General features: G+C 47.3%; 1 protein-coding gene across 5 annotated transcripts in view; it reads left to right on the forward strand.

The window, feature by feature from the left end:
• myripb (myosin VIIA and Rab interacting protein b) overlaps window positions 1-19,543 on the forward strand; it is an 84,516-nt gene that overhangs the window by 21,294 nt on the left and 43,679 nt on the right. For all 5 annotated transcript variants that reach the window (XR_011989936.1, XR_011989934.1, XR_011989935.1 and 2 more), the window contains exon 3: window positions 10,563-10,784. Coding sequence is in view for 2 of the 5 variants with exons in the window: in XM_072710725.1 (XP_072566826.1) it covers window positions 10,563-10,784 (222 nt within the window). In the remaining 3 variants the exon portion in view is untranslated. The remainder of the gene's footprint in view (window positions 1-10,562; window positions 10,785-19,543) is intronic.

The raw sequence follows: 19,543 nt of genomic DNA on the forward strand, positions 1-19,543 counted from the left end.
CGCCTGTCTCATCCAGGAAACGCTTCTGGAGTCGATTAGGCTGTGCGGCTGTCGGCTCTGTCTCCCACCATCGGCATCTACTTCGGCTCATTTCATCCCGCTCCGTCTTGGGAAGAGCTGCTCTGGGAAGGTCTCCCCGCCTCCCTCAGCTCCACGATCCACACCCACTTGCTCGTGCTGCTTTCCCATCCGCGTCGTGAGTGTGGTCATCTGAGTGGCTGCTGTGATACAGATGGGGGAGTGACGGGGGTGTGGCTAGAAGGCGCTGCCCACATGTCCCACTCTGAACCCTCATCATACAAGCTGTCTGCATTTTAGTCAGCGGGTACCATGGGTCTACGTCATTTATTTTTCTGCTGGGGTTGGCATTAAGGAATTGGAATGGTGGGGGGGGCAGTGAAGGCTTGTCTGAGGACTGAGGGACCCTCTGGGTGTGTTTGGGTGCATTATAATTTATATTAGCGCATGTGTGGTAGAGTGTGTAGGTTTCTCGAAGCATGTTTTAACATTGAATGGGTTTCATGACGGTCCCGCTTCCTGGCATTCTGCAAACTCCATTGGTCCAACCACACCCCTCTATCCTACCCCCGGTGTAACACAACCCCTGAACACCTACATGCCTCTGTCAGCGCGACGCTCCTTGTTAGTTAAAGAGCTCGGTGGATCCATGACTCCTCGCCCATCAATCAGGAGTGGCGGTTGGGCGTCGCCATGGAGACGGAGGCCCCTGCTTAGCGCACACGCCAGATGAATAGGGAGAAGCCCAGGCAGGTTCTGAGGACTCCGCTGGGAAACGAGAGATTGTCACAGGCTGATTTGCCTGATGTCATTTTCTTCACCATGCTCGTTGACTCAAAGGCTTTGAGTTCACTGCTTTGGATGGAGGCTCTGAAATGGTACGAAGTACAGCAGGGTGAAATTTGCTGTTTTAATTCTCCAGAGAGCCACCTGAAAGTGAGGTGTCAAGCCTTCAGCTTGTTTGGGTGAGGTTCTGTGATCCAGTCTGGGTGCTCTTCAACACCAGATTCTCCCCAATAGCATTAGCAGGAAGCCTATTGTTAGCGGGCAGCTATATTCTGGAAGGTTCTGATCCATGCCACGCTCGGAATCCTTCGATTCTCTGCCATGTGACATTCCTTTCTGTTTATAGCGTTTTGAGTCCCAGGAGAAACTTTTTCCGAGTTAATCCCTCCCTGACCAACCCATGTGTATTTTTACAGCACCTGTTTGACCCTGCTGGAGAATCGCACCCACTGTTTCTCACGCTGAGACAGATGTTTTTCCCTGAGGACCCGCAAACCACAATGCAGGGCTGCCCCAGTACACACGTCTGGAATAACAGGCAGGAGAAAACTAGAGAGAAAAGCAGGATGTAAGACAGGGTGATATTGTTGGGCCGAGCTGCAGCGCTTGTGAGAACAGCCTTGTACGTAAGAATATCTGCATGTGGACTGATGTTCCACAGATGGGGGTCTGCTTCCTGATTACATTCACCTTTATTTATTTAGTGGACACCGTTGTCCAAAGCGATGTATGCAGGAGGCGGACAGTGCATTACACATAGTATCATACCTCTTGGCATGCACACATGCAGAAGAACAGGATACATTAAAAGACACATTCGCCGTCACGTTACAGACTCTTCCGCAGAATCTTCTGGAACTGACAGCAGGGCAGCTTCCTGAAAGTGTCCTGTGCTTTAGCCTTTAGCCTTTAGCCTGCAGAGCTGTTGTGATTTAACTGCGATAATCCACGTCCCTCCAGGACATCTCTCTGTCTCTTGTTTGGTTTCTCTCTCTCACGTCTGCCTTTCTGTCCGTGTCTCAGTCTCAGTCTCTGTCCCTCTCTCTCTCTCCCTCTGTCTCTGTCTCTCTCTCTGCCTGTGAAAGCGGCTGGGTCGACAGATCCTAAGTTTGTACTTGTGTGGCTGGTGGCGATGAGGCTCAAGGTGTAGTATACATTCTTTTTGCTGACCCATACCTTGCAGGATTTCTCGACTGTGTGGGGACAAGGAGGGATGTTGTGTGAATTTAAGTAATGATCAGGGCCTAGTGCAGGGATTTTCAAATCACGGTCCTCAAGGTCCGAGCACTGTTGATTTTTCAGCCTTCCTTTACCTGCGAGCCTGGTGTGAAGCCTCTTTGGTCAATTAGAGTCAGTAATCATTAAACTAACTACCTCACAGAACTGAAAACAAGGCCTGGATTTGGAATCGAAGTCCAGATTTGAAGAGCTTGGGCCTAGTGTTAAAAGTGTGGCAGTGCATGGCTTTTCTGACTTTGTGAGATGTGTTAAATTAATAAAAAAAAATAGTTTTTTTTATTGCCGCTGTTTGTGCTTTTGTGTTAAAGAGTTTTTATAAATCAAAGTCTCTGTCTCTGTCTCTCTCTCTGTCTCTCTCTCTCTCTCTTTCTGCCTCTCTCTCTGGGTGTCTCTCTCTTTCTTTCTGCCTCTCTCTGTTTCTCTCTCTCTTTCTGCCTCTCTCTATCTCTATCTCTATCTCTGCTGGTAGTCTCTCCCCCTGCCTCCTTTCTCACTTGTTTAATAAAGCAGTGTTGTTTTTCTAAGTGTTCCCTTGGGGATCCTCCTTCATGTGATGTAAAAGCTCCTTTCTCTCTCCCCAGGAGGCTGAGATTAGGCCCGTTTAATGTCTGAGGCGCCCTGGGTTTTTGTCGAGTTTGATTACGCCGTTGCTGTTCCCTCTCTCTCTCCCTCAGTGGTGGCATTTCGCCGTATTTCTGCGGCGGCAGCGGCCTCGGCCTCCCGTCCCCAATGTGCCGTCGTGCGTTTCCTGTAATGTGCTAATGTGACATTTTAAGACCGTGACCAGGGTCCCCTCAACTCCCTCCCAGCCTCTGCTGGGAGCCGCCATGACCCAACCCCAGAAGACAGACTCTCTAATTGAGTTCCTCTCTTCTGCTCTGTTTTTTTTTTTTGTTTCACAGCTCAGTGTGAGACTAAGAAAACAGACTGAATGCTTTCAGATATTAATTTGCTCGCCATATAAAGGGAAGCACTGTCTAAAAATAGGAGGGATATAGATGAACCTCATACACGCCGCCCTGGTGGGTTGATTGCACATCGCAGAGGTTAATCTGGGTTTATATTTTTATTTTCCTGCTTCTGTGGGATGTTTTCCCTGCACTCTTCCTAGGTGACACCAGCTCTTTAAACAGCTGCCGTAATGTTTCTTGCTCTTCTCAATCTACTCTTGTGCTCTGTGTTTTGTTAAAGACCCTCTGCTGAACATTTCTCTTGGCTGGGATTGGCTGGTGGGGAGACTGCGAGCCTCTTTAGGCTTGGTTGTGCTTCGCTTATCCATGTGCGCTTACGGGTTGCGGGTGATCGTGCGTGTGGAAGCTTGTGTTCATACTGCATTTGGCCCTGGACAACAGATGGTTGCATATATGCAGCAGTGATAATCCACCAGACCACCAGAGGGCAGATGTTTCGCAACAATTACAGATACCAGCAGTGTAGTGAAACAGGTAAACCTTTTATGAACATTATTTAGTAAGTTGTTTAGTAAAGTATTAAGGTAATGTGGTATACTGGTATCTTGAAATCCTTATGATAAAACCTCCCCAATTGGCAAATATACCACATATTATGCCTGGAATGTATGAGAAATTAGTTGGTACTTCAGCACCTTCTCATACAACTGCTCCCCATAACTAGTACAACAACAACTATTCTTCCTCTGCTCTTTCTTGGTTGATCTCTGCTCTGTGAAAGTTGGCGCTGCCACCTAATGGAAATACCTAGTCAGTTGTGTTGCATGTGCACAATCGCATGCATGATCTCCGTCAGACAAAAAAATCTGGGCTACAAGGGCTATGATGATATTTGGGTGACCTCACCCTGTGCATGACCAGAAGTGCACACGGTAAAGTAAAGTATGAATTGGCCTTTACTGCTGATAGGTGGGCATGCTTGGAATGTGGCAGCATCAGATGATTTGATTGGTTACTTCACAAGTGACATCTGGGTTGGAAAATGGGTCTTCCATCTATCTATCCATACATCCCTCCATCCATACATATTTCATGCTGCTAATCCAGTACAGATTCACTAAGAGCCTGGATCCTTTCCCAGGAAGAGCAAGGGGAACTCTGAACGGGAAGCCAGTCCATCACAGAAATTAGTTCTTGCCTTTATTGGTACATTTTAAGAAACACAGGTCATTGGTGGATTCACAGCAGAGTATCTCCAATCAGTTCTGCTGGAATCTTGCTCAAACTAAAAAATTTCCATGCAATTATGAAAAAGGAGCAATTTATTACGTTTCTTGCAGAGCAGTCACAGCGGAAGGGGAGGGTTTTACAGTTTCAAGGGGGACTGTCGTCCATGGAATACAAATGGAACAAAACTCTGCAGTCTAAAATGTCTGGAATAACGCCCGTCCATCTCCTACCCACTTATCCAGCACAGGGTCACAGGGGGGCCTGGAGCCTGTCCTGTTAAGTGCAGGGGGTGCCCTGGAGAGGGGTCTGGTCCGTCAGAGGGTGGAAAGGCAATTCAGGGACACTAATCTGCTTAACTACATGTTTCTGGTTTGTAGGGAAAAGGCAGAGGATGCCTGCATGCAGTCGGGCAGGTATCAGCGCTAACGGCTGGCTCACAGTGCCTCCTACAGGCCAACGTGTGCAGCTGGTAAACATACGCACACACACACTCACACAAACACAGACATACATTCTGAAAGCTGGGGGGTGGGGTGGGGAGCGGGGAGGTGCGGGGGCTGTGGGGGGGGGGGTGGTGTGCACTAATGGAGTTTGTGAAGCTGTCTTACCAGTTTCCAGCTTGCTGGATCGCATGACTGCAGCCAGATACATCCCACACACTAATGAGACTTTTCCATCCTGAAACTCCAGACTTACAAAGCTCATAACAACTGAGCAAGCAATGGAAAATTATTAAATAGCTTTTACTGGTATATACCAGGGTGTGATGTCATGATTTGGCCTTCACTAGCGTACGCCTGGTGGTAATGTCACGATGAGGCCTTCACTAGCGTACACCTTGTGATAATGTCATGATGAGGCCTTCACTAGCGTACACCTGATGGTAATGTCATGATGAGGCCTTCACTAGCGTACACCTGGTGGTAATGTCACGATGAGGCCTTCACTAGCGTACACCTGGTGGTAATGTCACGATGAGGCCTTCACTAGTGTAAACCTGGTGGTAATGTCATGATGAGGCCTTCACTAGCCTACACTTGGTGGTAATGTCATGATGAGGCCTTCACTAGTGTAAACCTGGTGGTAATGTCATGATGAGGCCTTCACTAGCGTACACCTGGTGGTAATGTCACGATGAGGCCTTCACTAGCGTACACCTGGTGGTAATGTCATGATGAGGCCTTCACTAGTGTAAACCTGGTGGTAATGTCACGATGAGGCCTTCACTAGCCTACACTTGGTGGTAATGTCATGATGAGGCCTTCACTAGCGTACACCTGGTGGTAATGTCATGATGAGGCCTTCACTAGCGTATACCTGGTGGTAATGTCATAATGAGGCCTTCACTAGCGTATACCTGGTGGTAATGTCATAATGAGGCCTTCACTAGCGTACACCCAGGAGTGACAAATCCAAACCAATCCGAGCCTTCTGTGGCCTCCAGGTGTGCGTGTTCTAGGTGGCCAATTTAATGCTGTATTTTTCATTACAGTCAGAAGCACGTCCCACTGCTCTCTTCTGCTTGATCAGACCAGCTCCCGCCTTTGCAATGACACGCACTGCTTGTCCGAATAAAAGCCAATTAATTTTCCCCTCCTCCATATATTATGTAGTTCCCTGATCTCAAGGAGGTGTGGAGTCACATTTCTGTGATGCTTGGAAGATGTTCTCTTTTCTCCAGCTGGGTCATGATGTTTGTATAGCTTCTGATTTGGATCCAAACTAAAATAGTGAAGCCATTTTTGGCCAGTGAGACCCTACTCTGCTGAAAAAGCAGATTCAGCATCAGAAAATAGCAGACAGGAAGGAGAGAAACTCTCCCCATATCTTCAGGTTGCTCCAGCCCGTATCTTGGCATAGTTTCATCCTCATCTTTTGGGATGGTGTCTCCCTGGTGCTTTCTGGCTGGGACTCTGTGGTAAATCAGGGCTGTGGAGCGTGTATGGTGACCCCAGAAACAAAGATGAGTGAATATTTGTGGTTGGAATTCGGGAACTAAAGGGATGTGGGATTTATAGGTGATAGATTGAAGATTCAAGACTTTTTTGTCATGCAGAGTAGACAGTTACACTGAATACAATGAAATCTTACTCTGCATGTCCTACCGGCCACCGGTAAACACAAACTAAATGCAGGTTAATGTGCTTCAAAAAGACAATAAATACAATTATAACAATAAATACGTAAATATGGAAATGCCCCACCCCCCATGGTGGAATAAAGAAACCAAAATGAAAATGGTGATGATTCATTATATTACCCAGCTAAGCAGTGGCTTAATTGAGGCATTGTTACGTGTTGCATTGTGTTTGTCTCTGTCTCCCTCTGTCAATCCAGCCAGAAGCCACGGAAATTCACAAAGTGCTGGGTGGCTGTTGAGGTGCCAGGAAACACATTTTCCTGCATCCTAATTTATTTCACGGACTGGCTGGGAATGAATGCCTTAAAAGGACTTTCCATCGTTTGTGGGTAACACAAAACACGCGGAAAACATTTAAATTGAAAAAACCTTATCGGCGACCCACACGTTTCGCTTAAATTGCGTGGCGACATGAGTAACCCCTAGCTGCTGTATGGAGAGCCCTCTCCTGCTTGCACCAAGGCCAGGAAAGTCTGTTAAAGGAGCACTGAGGTAGGATGGTGCTTTTGGAAATCCTGCCCCGTGTGGCAATCTTACTGCCAGGGGAAAGGACACAGTAACACACAAGCTGTAGTTCTGAGAAGCGTTTCTAAGAAATGACTGTTTGTGGCAAAAGAAGTATGCTCAGCATAGGGGTGTGAGACACATTTGGATCTGATTGAGTCCAGGCTGCAGCTTGATTGGACTTGCTGGTGTGAGCCTCTTCCCTTATTGGCTTTCAGCAGATGTGAGACCCGCCCACTCATCTGTCTGGTTGTTAATGGATAGATGAGTGGGCGAATGAGGCCACAGCTCAGAACCCGGTCAGCTCAGGCTTAATCTGAAATGGCCACAGTATCTACCACTGTCCAAGTTACAGTGACAGAGTGACTCCCCTCCCCAAATCATCCCACCAAACTTGACCTGGGACACCTCAGCTCGGGGCAGGGGTGCTATTTGTAATCACAATCCTCTAGATTGTGTGCCAGGGAACCCCAGCATGGTGCGTGCTCAGACTTATCCCCATACCACTGAATCCAACTCACATGATGGGCGGTATGGTCATGTGATGGATGTGATGGTCACATGATGGGCGTTATGGTCACGTGATGGGCTTTATGGTCATATGATGGATGTGATGGTCACATGATGGGTGTTATGGTCACGTGATGGGCTTTATGGTCATATGATGGATGTGATGGTCACATGATGGGTGTTATGGTCACGTGATGGGCGTTATGGTCACATGATGGATGTGATGGTCACATGATGGATGTGATGGTCACATGATGGGCGTTATGGTCACGTGATGGGCGTTATGGTCATATGATGGATGTGATGGTCACATGATGGGTGTTATGGTCACGTGATGGGCGTTATGGTCACATGATGGATGTGATGGTCACATGATGGGCGTTATGGTCACGTGATGGGCGTTATGGTCATATGATGGATGTGATGGTCACATGATGGGTGTTATGGTCACGTGATGGGCGTTATGGTCATATGATGGATGTGATGGTCACATGATGGGTGTTATGGTCACGTGAAGGGCGTTATGGTCACATGATGGGCGTTATGGTCACGTGATGGGCATTACGGTCATGTGATGGGCGTTATGGTCATGTGATGGATGTGATGGTCACATGACAGGCGACGTATTTCAGGAATTAGAGGCTGTTGACCCTGCAGGTGTGAGATATCAGCCGTTACCCTCTTTGAAATGGTGCCTGCTGGGTCAGTCACCCGCAGGCTTCGATCAGGCTGACCCATTTAAACCTCACCGCCCCCCCCCCCCAGTCACAGAGAGATATTACAGTACATTTACATCCAAATTTTCAGTTTGGATTTCAGGTTCTGGTGATTTCTGTTACCCACAATCCCTTGGGCTGACCTGTGATTGCTGAGTCATGGTGCTGAGAAAATGTTTGCTGGCTTAGTGAACCCAAAGTGCTGCCCTGAATGTATATGGTGTGGCTATATGTGAACTGGTTTTTATGGGGTGGGTGGATCCTGGAGCCTGTCCCAGGAAGCTCTGGAGAAGATGCAGCTACGTGAGGATGCAGACACTCACAAGCACCACCATGGGCTATTTAGAGGCACAGTATCTCTGATATGCGGGAGGAAATGCTCACAAACATGGGAGAGCATGCAGGCTCTACCCACCATGGGACAGGATTCGAGCCCTTAGCCCCTGCCCACTGAGCCACCATACTGACCTCATTTGGGGGGGGGAGTTTGGGTAATTAAGTTAGCTAATAAGGAAAATAATATTTATTTGCATAAACATCTCTATGATTTTCACTCACTGAGGAAGTCGTTGCCAGAGTTGTTGCCCTGTCTTTGAGAATTGTCAGTCTCTCTGTTTCTCAGTTCCCTCTGGGGACGGGGTTTAGTCATGTGACTCTTTCCCAGAGAGGAATTGGGACCAAAATATGCCTGTTTGAGATGCAGATGTGGGCGGCAGGGGCGGAGAGAGAACCCCAATGATCGAAGAGCAGGTGTCGCGTCACATTGTGGCGTCTTCTCTGCCGTGTCAGATGGTCGGGGCACGGGGGGGTCAGCCCTAATTATTCAAGGTCATTGTCCAGGGTCAGGCCTTAGCCTTAGCACACTGAACAGGAAGGTATGGGCAGGCAGTGTCACTGTTGGCCCACTGGTGACAGCAGTCCTGGGACATGAATTTATCCCTCAATAAACCCCCCCCCCCCCCCACCCACCCCCATTGTAGCCTGTCAGTTAATGCCTAACCTGCCATTTCCCACAGCGGCTATATATCACACTGAGTCGTTCATCTTACTGCCTCTGAGAGCCGTAGCTCCCAAACCTCCCTTCAGCACCCTGCCCCCACCCAACAGTGCAGGTCTGAAATGCCAGGCGATGCCTGTTGGGGGCGTGGTGCTATTCGGGCATCAGAGCAACATGCAACCAACGACTGTCCTCCATGATTCCACATGAATCCTCCCCCTATTTACATCAGTTTGCATTATTTTTGTGGACCTCTCCCCACCTACTCCCTTTATTATAAATGGGAGGGGGGTTCTCCCTTCCTAGGTGCAGCGCCACATCTATGCCACCCCAATGGCCTCTTCCAAAGTTTGACCTGCCGTATATCAGAGCATTTGTCTCCCACAATCCCTCTGTGCCTGTGTGTGTGTGTGTGTGTGTGTGTGTGTGATTAATGCTTTTTGCACAGACATGCGTTAACAAAATGCTCCCAAGAAGATATCAAAGCCTGGAAACCGGTGTGGGTGACAGAACCATATAACATAATTGGCCATTATGTTAGGCTTAATTTTTTTTTATATTTTACATTTCTAACCACTGATGACTCTCCCCTGATTTTAATCCTGCATGGTTATCGGGCGTTAGCCTTAAATCAAGCTGCGTGTTAGTCTTTTTGTTTTCAGCCTGCAGGAAATATTTTCATTGCACCTAGCATTTTTCATGACCTCCCCCACAAAATGGTTGGTACAGTCCTGGACTGTGGCTAATGGGTTATGGATCAGCCTACAGAAGGCTCCCGTGGGAGGGTGTGCTCTCTAAGAAGTCATTATGGCCGTTATATGACTTTGTTACTTATAACCAGTCTGCCCTAATTATGATGTAATTAATCCATGGAAACACTGTTAGTGTTGTTTATTCAGTTTCGCCAGAGAGTTATGTTTGTGCCGCTCTGCGTAAAAGGTCCTTTAATGGCGTGGCCTGAACTCCCCCCAATTCCCATCATCGTTAAGGCCTTTAGCGTGGTGATCTGTGTCATGAGGCAAAGGGGTGGGGGAGCGGGGGCGCAGGGCAGGGCTCGATGCTGCTCTGGTAGTGTGGCACACTGTGGCCCGGACCCACGCGTGTCATTCTCAGTGCGGCCAGGAGGTGGCGCTGCGGTTATCGGATCCTACACGTATGCTCATGGCTCTGCCCCTCCCACTTTCCCTCTGTCTCTTCCTCCTCTTCATTGTTTCGTATATTTCCTTCCCTCTTTTTCTTATGTCTCTCATCTCTATCCTCCTCGCTTATCCTCTCCCTCCCACCGTCTCTTATCCTCCCTTACCCTCTCTCTCTCTTTCTCGCATCTCTCCCTTCCTCTTTCTGTCCTCTTCCTTTCTCACCTCTCTTTCTCTCTGCCATTCCCTCTCTCACATCTCTCCCTCTTTCATATGTTCTCTCTTCTCCTTACTTATTCTCTCTCTCTCTCTCGCTCCCTCTCTCCCGTCTCTCCTCGTCACTGACCCTCCCCTCTCCCTCCCCCTCCCTCCCAGAGAGCTGAGGCGGGAGCTGGCTGAGGAGGGCAGCCGCTGCCTCCTGCTGTCCAGGCAGGAGCAGTTTAACCAGCGCTGCTGCATGCGCTGCTGCAGCCCCTTCACCTTCCTGCTGAACCGCAAGCGGCTGTGCGACGACTGCGGCTACAACGTGTGCCGGAGCTGCGGCAGCTACAGCGCTGAGGAGCGTGCCTGGATCTGCACCGCCTGCCACAAGGCCAGGTCAGTGTGCGTGCATGCGTTTGTGCATGCGTTTGTGCATGCGTTTGTGCATGCTTTTGTGCATGCATTTGTGCATGCATGTGAGTTCATGAGTGTGTGCGTGCATGTAGCGTCTATATTTATACATGTGTGCATTTATACATGTATGTTTATATACATGTATATGTGCTATGTGTGTGTTTATTTGAGGGCGTGTGTGTTATAGATGTGCGTGTTTGTACATGTGTGTGTTTATGTGACTACATGTATGTTTATATACATGTACATGTGCTAATGTGTGTACACATTTATACATACTGCATGTCTGTGTGTGCGTACACAGGCATGTATACATTCATGCTAATTTTGTGTGCTAGTGTGTATGTCTGTGTATGCGTATGAGCATGCATGTACGTCTTGATGGAATCACAGGCTTGTATGTACGTGTGCCCCTGCATTTCTGTGTCTGTGTGTGTTTAAGCATGTGGATGTGGGTGGGGTTCCGGCTTCTGCATGAAGCCGTCGGATTGAGGTTCTGCACTCAGGTGGAGGATCTGAGGAGAGGTAGCTTATGGTCCACAGCGCGGCTTCACTGTGGAGGGCAGTGGAGAACCTTCCACAGATCACCAAAAAACTGGGAAACCCCTGGATCACGGGCTGACTGTGTGTCTATAGAATCACGCTAATTGGCTCCCTTGCCAATCGTGTCAGATGGAGCAGGTGCGTGTGGGTCTGACGCGTCTGCAAATCCGGCTTGCAGACAGACGCTCCTTCCTATTATCATCAAACATCTGTTCCATTTATCAGAGCAGCATGGGCTTTCCTTTGCATCTCTTTCAAATAACAGTTCCCTCGGATGACAGCAGGGGGCGTGGCGGTTTACAGAGCCAGCTTATTTCTAGTTTAAATACTCAATGAAGCACTTGTGTCTCTATGTAAGCGGCTGGAATCATAAATTGTACTTTTGCCCCATCCTGGGGCTTGGCTTCCGATAAAAATGTGACTCTTGGAAAAAATGTTAATTTATTTTTTTAATATAGAGCAAGATCACGGTGCCTCATAGACCTATGTCAGGCTTGTGCATGTTTCAGCCTCTTATCCCATGAAGCCTATTAACTGTTTTCAGAGAGAGTGCTGTGTTCTGTTAAGAGAGGTCTGTCGTTTTTTCCATACTTCTGTCATAGTTTCCCCCATATGGAGTCATTTGTTCGTGGTTTTCAGCTCTGTGACGTTGATTTCTTTCAAAATTGTGGTAACGCGCATCAGAAACATCGAGTCACTGTGGGATTGTGGGAAACAAGTCTTTCAAAGGCTCCAGCTGTTTACATTACCATCAGTTCACCTGACAGCGTGGTTTAATGCTATTGTCAGTGCTGTCTGAATTATGTGGCTTTATTTTTGCGGAAAATGGGTTCCGACAACACAAAAAAGCTGTCAAACACGCAAATAGGTACAAAAACAAACTTTGCATGAACTAATGCAGTTTATATCATCTCACTCCAACAGAACACTGAAAGCAACTTTTAAAAGGAGACATTTTTTCCTCTGAGGGGAAAATGCGGGGTCAGCTTTTTTTGAATTATGATTAAGATTCATAAGGGGTCCCTGTAACGGATGCCTGACATCCAGGAATGATACCCCCTGTTGGCCACAAACAGTCACTACACTAAATATTAAATAATGTTTCTTATTAGGAGATGCTGAAGCAGCATGTTCTGGTAAAGCTAGCTAGCTATGTACTACTGATTCTACTCACTAGTTATTTATTTATTTTTTGAAACATCTGGGGGGGGGGGGGGGGTTCCCCAAAGTGTCTTTTTGAGTGGGCCCCAGAAACAGCAGACCCCCCACCCCTGTTGTGCTCATCTCTGAAGCCCTTTCCAGGCTTATCTAACAAAGCCAGTTCCTACATACATAATGCATTTCTGGTGATGAATGTAATATTGATTTCTGGTGGTATGTCATCATGCCATTGGGAGTAGTGCTAGACCAGTAGGGGGCAGTATTATTTGTGCCTGGGGATGAATCCTGTGCACTTCCATGGGCAGCCTGCTCTTGTCATTAAACCCGAAGATGAAATAGGTTTTAAAGTCATTGCTGCAGAAAATTTACCTTCCACCCATTTGGATAAAATTGCGCTTGTCAGCTGCGTCGTCCGGTCGAATTGTCAAGGCTCTGCTCCAAAGTGGCGGCTCTTGTCTTGGATTTTGTGTCTCCCATGTGGGGCCCTTGTGGGTTTTGGTGCTTGTTGTATGTTTGTGATCTTTTACTTAAAGGCGCAACGTGTGCACTCTGCAGTGCATTGTGGGATACCATCATGGGACAGATCAGACCCCACACCTTAATGCTGATGGGGTCCGGGCCTCTGTTGCGGGTTCCTGTGAAGATCCGTGCATCTAGATGCATCTCTGCAGACCATTTAGCCATTTAGCTGTCAGATTTCTTTGCCTGCGCCGCGGTACGAGAGTGACGTCTGCGGTTAGCGATGCCCCGGACGGCGCTGGTTCCCAGTGCGGGTCATGGCCTCCTTCAGGGGCCCTCAGCCTTCAATCAGCCGCACACCCACGGCTCTGCAGCTTCCATCCGCCGCTCACTTCACCCGGCGACGGGGCAGGCTTTGAAGAAATCGGTAGGAGGAGATGGAAAGGGAGCGAGAGACGGGGGGAGGGGGAGCGGAGAACCTTGTTCTGTCAAGCAGCCATTAATCACAGGAATACTGCAAGCTTTCTCTTTTTCCTCCTTTCTAATCCTTTTTTGGATTAGTTATGAAGGATATGAATGAATGATAATTCTTAGGGTAATGGAAGGGCTAGCGGCGTTTACCGGCACTCAAACCAAGCATTTGCATGGGTTGAGGGTTGAAAGTAACACAAGGATAAAATGTGATTTTGATTCGGAATTGGAGTGATATGTGAAGCTGCATTGGGGCTTTACAATTCATTACAGGCACCCTGGCTGGGGAATTGGTGATTGGCTCAAACAGTCATGTGACTAACTGCCTACTGTAGCTAATGCTGTAACAGGCCACAAAGAGATGCTCCTTCTAGGTCTTTCTAATCTGTGGGTTTAACTTGCCTTCTGGTGTCAGGGATTTTTTCACTCACCGTTTCTCTGGGTTTTTTTTTAAAGCTGCAGCAGTTTGGCTGTTTCAGCCTAGTCCGCATGCCCCCCCCCCCCCCCCCCCACCGAATGTACACTCTAGTTACTTAGTGACCCTGACGCCTGCTTTGATGTGAACTAAGCCAACAAGTGGAATAGCGGTTAGGAAACACTGACTCCGAACCCAAAGGCTGAAGGCATTTGCCTGGAAAGCTGCTGATAATGGCTCAAAAAGTATAGTGGACTAGTGGATGAATAGGCTATAGCACCCCCTGCTGGTCTGTAGAGTGGTTATAGAGCGGTCTGTAGAGAAGCTGTGAAAATTGACAAAATGCCAGGTTTACCATTGAGAGCAAAACTACTCAAAGGGAACCCTACAGAAAGTTCTTTGGTCCTTATGTCATCACACATTGTCCCTAGTTTAAGGAAAATTAGTCATTCTTGAGTGCCCTTGTTCTTTGGTAATATACATTGTGATTCTACAGGCAATATGCAGAATTATACTGTGGCTTCACACCCCTGACAGTAACTGGTGTCACCTGGAGGGTAAATATCATATGTGCTTTTTCTCACGCAGCCCTGCTGTTTAGTCATGTTCTATCCACATATGGCTTCAAATAATCTGCAACTTTGTTGACTGATTCCCTTCCCTCCCCTACTCATCCCTTTCCTTCCCTTTCTTTCCATTCCTTTCCTTTCCTCTTTCTTCCCCTTCCCTTTCCTTCTTTTCCCATTCCTTCCATTTCCTTCTCTTCCTTTTTTTCCCCTTCCATCCTTTCCCTCTCCTTACCTTCTCTTCTTTTCCCTTTCCTTTCCTTTCCTTCTTTTCCCATTCCTTCCATTTCCTTCTCTTCCTTTTTTTCCCCTTCCATCCTTTCCCTCTCCTTACCTTCTCTTCTTTTCCCTTTCCTTTCCTTTCATTCTCATCCCATTCCTTCCTTCCTTCCCTTCTGAATGGTCCTGAGCTTCAGGCAGTGAGCAGCAGAAGCTGCTGTCCATGGTGCTGGATCTGCCTTTGTTTCCTGCTCTCCTCCGTTGTCGCTTACCTTCCATGAAACTTTGAGTCTACACCCAGTTTCTCTGGAAAACCATACACATACATCTACTGGAGACCAGTGTCCATGAGGGTGTAGCTTGAGGGTGGAGCCTAATGCCTGAGGGTCATAGTCCATCTGCTAATGGAACCTGCTCTGCTCTTTGTGAATTATGTACCAGGTAAGATTCATTTTGATGGTTTTAGTTTTGGCCAGATTCTGTATGTAGTTTTATGGATCAGTCTCAGCCATCAGTCTCGTGCCCAGAGGTGCTCATCTTTGGATATGACAGCAGCAAAGTCCACTCTGGTATCACCAGTCCCATTCGCTTTGTCTTGCTGGTGAGTTAACTGGTTGATGTTAATGTTAAAGCTAATGTTGTCAGGTACGTACTTCCAGGGAGTTGTGTAGGAGAGCTGTCTTGATCTGACTGATGCTTGACAGCAGGCGTCTTCAGCCTTTATCAGGCACATTATGAAACTGTGTTACGGATTAGGCCTGGCCCATATTAACATCAGCATTAACTATATTAACCTGTTGATTTATGAATGAATGAATAAATATAATGACCAGGTTAACCTACTTAATTACTCTGTTTTGATGCTTACAATGCAACAACATTATTGATCGAGGCTTATACCTGTGTGTGTGTGTGTGTGTGTGTGTGTGTGTGTGTGTGTGCAATTTTTTACATTTTTAAGGTGCACGTGTGCGTATACGGTTCAGTTAGTCAGCATTATGTGCTGTAGATAGTGTTTCCTTCCTTATTTTAATACAGGCACTTAGCAGACGACACAAAGCAGACCACATTAAATTGAACACACACACACAGTGACTGTATCACAGGGGAGGTTATATATGAACATTAACATAAAACAAATAAACAAAATGGTCAAATTACAATATTGCCGCATGCAGTAGCATTCGTTTGGATATCAGCTCATGGCAGCCATGCCTCAGGATGAGGGTGTGTTGTCCACTGACCACGTGATTCAGACTGCAGGTTCATCTCTGTACTCTGCACATTTCTGTTATTGTAACATTCAGGAGACTCAATATCAAATAAATAGCTAGTGAATAGAGTCAGGACATTGTAGCAGCTCATTGGCAAGTAGAACATGTTGCTTAAGCATCTCCTAAATAAGAAACATTTATTTAATACATAGTGTGGTGACTGTTTATGGCCAATAGGGGGCGCAATCCCCATGTGAATGCTGTAGCTCCCCTTCATGCAGGAGCAGCCATTTGCGATTCATTGTGTGGGTCCCCCCCCACCCTCTGTTACTTGCTTTCTGTCTTGCTGAACCCCACAGACTCTTGGTGCTTTTCGCAGCCCATTTGAGCCGCCTAGCAGACATCTGCTCATGCCGACCGGCACCTTGTCATTAGCTGCCTCGGTGGACAGCGGCCCCATCACAACTTCTGAAGTGTACAAGCGCAGGGAGCCGCTGTTGGCGGTGATGAGCACGACCACACTCTGTTCTTGGCATCTGCGCCCCCCCAGAGATACTGCCTCACGTGACGGTAGATAGAAAGAGGCCATTCATACACTCTGTATAGCGATGGACAGAAAGATCACATGGAAGCCAAGTGAACATTCTACTTCTTCTTTTCTGTTCCCTTCCCTCCATTTCCTCTCTTTCCATCTCTTTCCTTCCTTCTTTTCCCTTTGCCTTCCCTTCCCCTTGCTTCCTCTTCCTTCCTTCTTTCCTTTGTTTCTTCCTTCCTTCCACTTATCCTTCCTTTCATCCTTCTTTCCCTTTGCTTCCCCTTCCTTCCTTCCCTTTCCTTTGCGTCCCCTTTCTTCCTCCCTTCCTTCCCTCTGCTTCCCATTCCTTTGCTTCCTCTTCCTTCCTTCCTTTCACTTCTCTTCCTTCCTTCCTTTCTTTCTATCCTTCTCTTAGCTTCCCCTTCCTTCTTTCCCTTCCCTTCCCCTGCCTATCCTTCCCCTCCCTTCCTATCTCTTCCCTTCCATTCTGAAGGGCCCTGAGCTTGAGGCAGTGTGCAGCAGGAGCTGCTGTCATGATGCTGCATCTGTCTTCTTTGTGAATTTTCTTCTTCACTGTCGCTTACCTTCTCTGAAACTCTAAGTCTAGACCCATGTGCTCTGAAAAGCCACACACAAACATCTCAGTGGGTTTTGGAAGGGGTACTGTAAAGCGCTTTGAGACGATGAAATGAAACATTGAAATGGTGAAAATGTGCTATACAAATAAATTAGAATTAATCCGAATTGAATTGAATAAAAGGTGGAGCTTATGGGCGGAGCCTAATGCCAGAGGGTCATGAAAAATGTAGTGTTTGAAACTTGTTTCGTTTCCCACTTGACTGTCTTATGTAAGCTGCCACGGCAGGCTCCAAATCGCAAAGCTTTTCGCTAGTGTAAATAAACGATACAGACACACTAGCGTGTTTCTGAGGCCGCTGCGTACGTTCCGCTACTTCTGCATTATTGAAAATGTGGTGAGAGTAGAAGAGAACCGGCTTCTTCCGGAACGAGAGACTTATACGTAATTTTCTCAGTGGGGATTCACGAGCCTCTCGCTGGTTTTGGAGCACAGGTGCAACAGCAAAGGCTCTCAGATCTCTAGAACAGGGGATTCTGAAACATGGCATCTACCAGCGATTCATCCCTTTTACTTCAGTCTCTCAGCATGTGCTTTTTCACCTTCCTCGCGCTTAGCTTACTGTATTTCACTTCCCTTATATACCTTGTTTACTGAAGCATTATGGGTATCCAGTTCAAGGGCACAGCTGCAGGCTCCTTATCTACCGCGCACCCTGCTGGCCAGTTTCTGCCTTGCATCCCAGATGAAGTACAAATGGATTTAAGTGTTGTATGGTGTGCTCCTGCTGAGCCCTGTTTGGCCAGTGAGTGTCTTCTTGCTGAGATCACCTTCTTTGGTGGTTTAGACTGCAGGCGTATCTCCCACTGCGCTGTGAGCCTTAGTCGTATTGTGGCTGCTCTGCTTGCTTGTGTCCCACCTCGGCATTCATGAGTGGCCGCAGATTGGCCTTTGGCCATGTTTGTCCTTATCTAGAAGGGCTCAGGGAACATACTGTACAAACTCACTGTCAGTTTACAGTAAGGATCTCTGATGGTGGCTGGGCGATATCATTCCCATCCATCAAGGTGGAGCCAACTGTACAACATTAATATAACTTGGGGGAGGGGGCAAAAATCCTGGTGACCTCCCACCCAAGCTTGGACTTTGGTACCTTCACCCCAAACGGCCAAAGCAGCAGTGGCCCTTTACAGTAAGATGGCACCCCCAAGGTGGAATGGTAATCTCTGTTTGCCATTCTCTGTCCCTTAGAGCTGAATATGGCAATATGGACAGATTGAGGTCTGCTTCCTATAAAAATAAGTTTCGCTTCTTCAGCATGACTCATTTGTCGGAACTTTCCGGCGCTGTTTTCTCGTCGCATCTCCATGCGGCCTGTGACATTTTAAAACAGCAGTGTGTCCAGCGGATGCCTGACGCCTGGATAAATAGATATTGCTGTTTTTAACAGACTAATCACGCATAGATAAATAGACATTGCTGTTTTTAACAGACTAATCCCGCCTAGATAAATAGACATTGCTATTTTAAGAGACTAATCCCGCCTAGATAAATAGACATTGCCGTTTTTAACAGACTAATCACGCCTGGATAAATAGACATTTGTTGCTTTTAACAGACTAATCACGCCTAGATAAATATTACATTGCTGTTTTAACAGACTAATCACGCCTAGATAAATGACATTGCTGTTTTTAACAGACTAATCATGCCTAGACAAATAGACATTGCTGTTTTTAACAGACTATTCACGCCTGGATAAATAGATATTGCTGTTCTTAGACTAATCACGCCTAGATAAAAAGACATTGCTGTTTTTAACTGACTAATCACGCATAGATAAATAGACGTTGCTGTTTTTAACAGACTAATCGCATGAGCTCTCTGACATTCTGTGTGTGTGTCAGAGGGAGAGTGTGTGTGTCTTTCTGAAAGTGTGTGTATCAGGGGCGATTCTAACATTTTTTTCGATGGGGAGCATAAGAGGGTCCATAATTCATACTGAGGGGCCAACCTTATCATAAGCCAATGATATATATCCAATCTGTGAGTGATGGGGGGCAGGACTTCGGGAGCCAATTAGTATTCAACTGGGGCCAGTGCTCATGTGACCTCGTCCTAGTATACCCCCATGGTATGTACATTTGTGTGTGTGAGAGGGAATCTGCATTGGTGTTTGTGTGTTGTGCATTACTCTGTGTGTGTGAGTGTGTGTGTGTGTGTGAGAGAGAGAGAGTATGTGTGTGTGTGTGTGTGTGTGTATCGCAGACAGTTGTCTCCCTGAAGGTTAGGCCGACAGCTTGTGTTGTCTGCAGATTCTGCCGTCTGCTGCCCATAGAGAACATGGAGGCCGTGTCCTTTGAGCTTTCATCCCTGGGGCAGGTGGACAGCCCGGCGCCGGTCCTGCCTTTCTGTTTACCTGCGTTCTGTCCGCTGAACCCTCCCGATGGATGTATGTTCAGGCCGACCCGCCCCAGCGGGGGCTTCTGGGTCGTGACTCTCCTTAGCGAGGGACTGCGCGTGTTTTTCAGGATGATCAGCTGACGCTGGGTTTTCTTCTCCTCTTTCTGCGTGTTGTTCA

Source organism: Paramormyrops kingsleyae, chromosome 4 (genome assembly GCF_048594095.1).
Source record: "Paramormyrops kingsleyae isolate MSU_618 chromosome 4, PKINGS_0.4, whole genome shotgun sequence".
Classification (NCBI taxonomy): domain Eukaryota; kingdom Metazoa; phylum Chordata; class Actinopteri; order Osteoglossiformes; family Mormyridae; genus Paramormyrops; species Paramormyrops kingsleyae.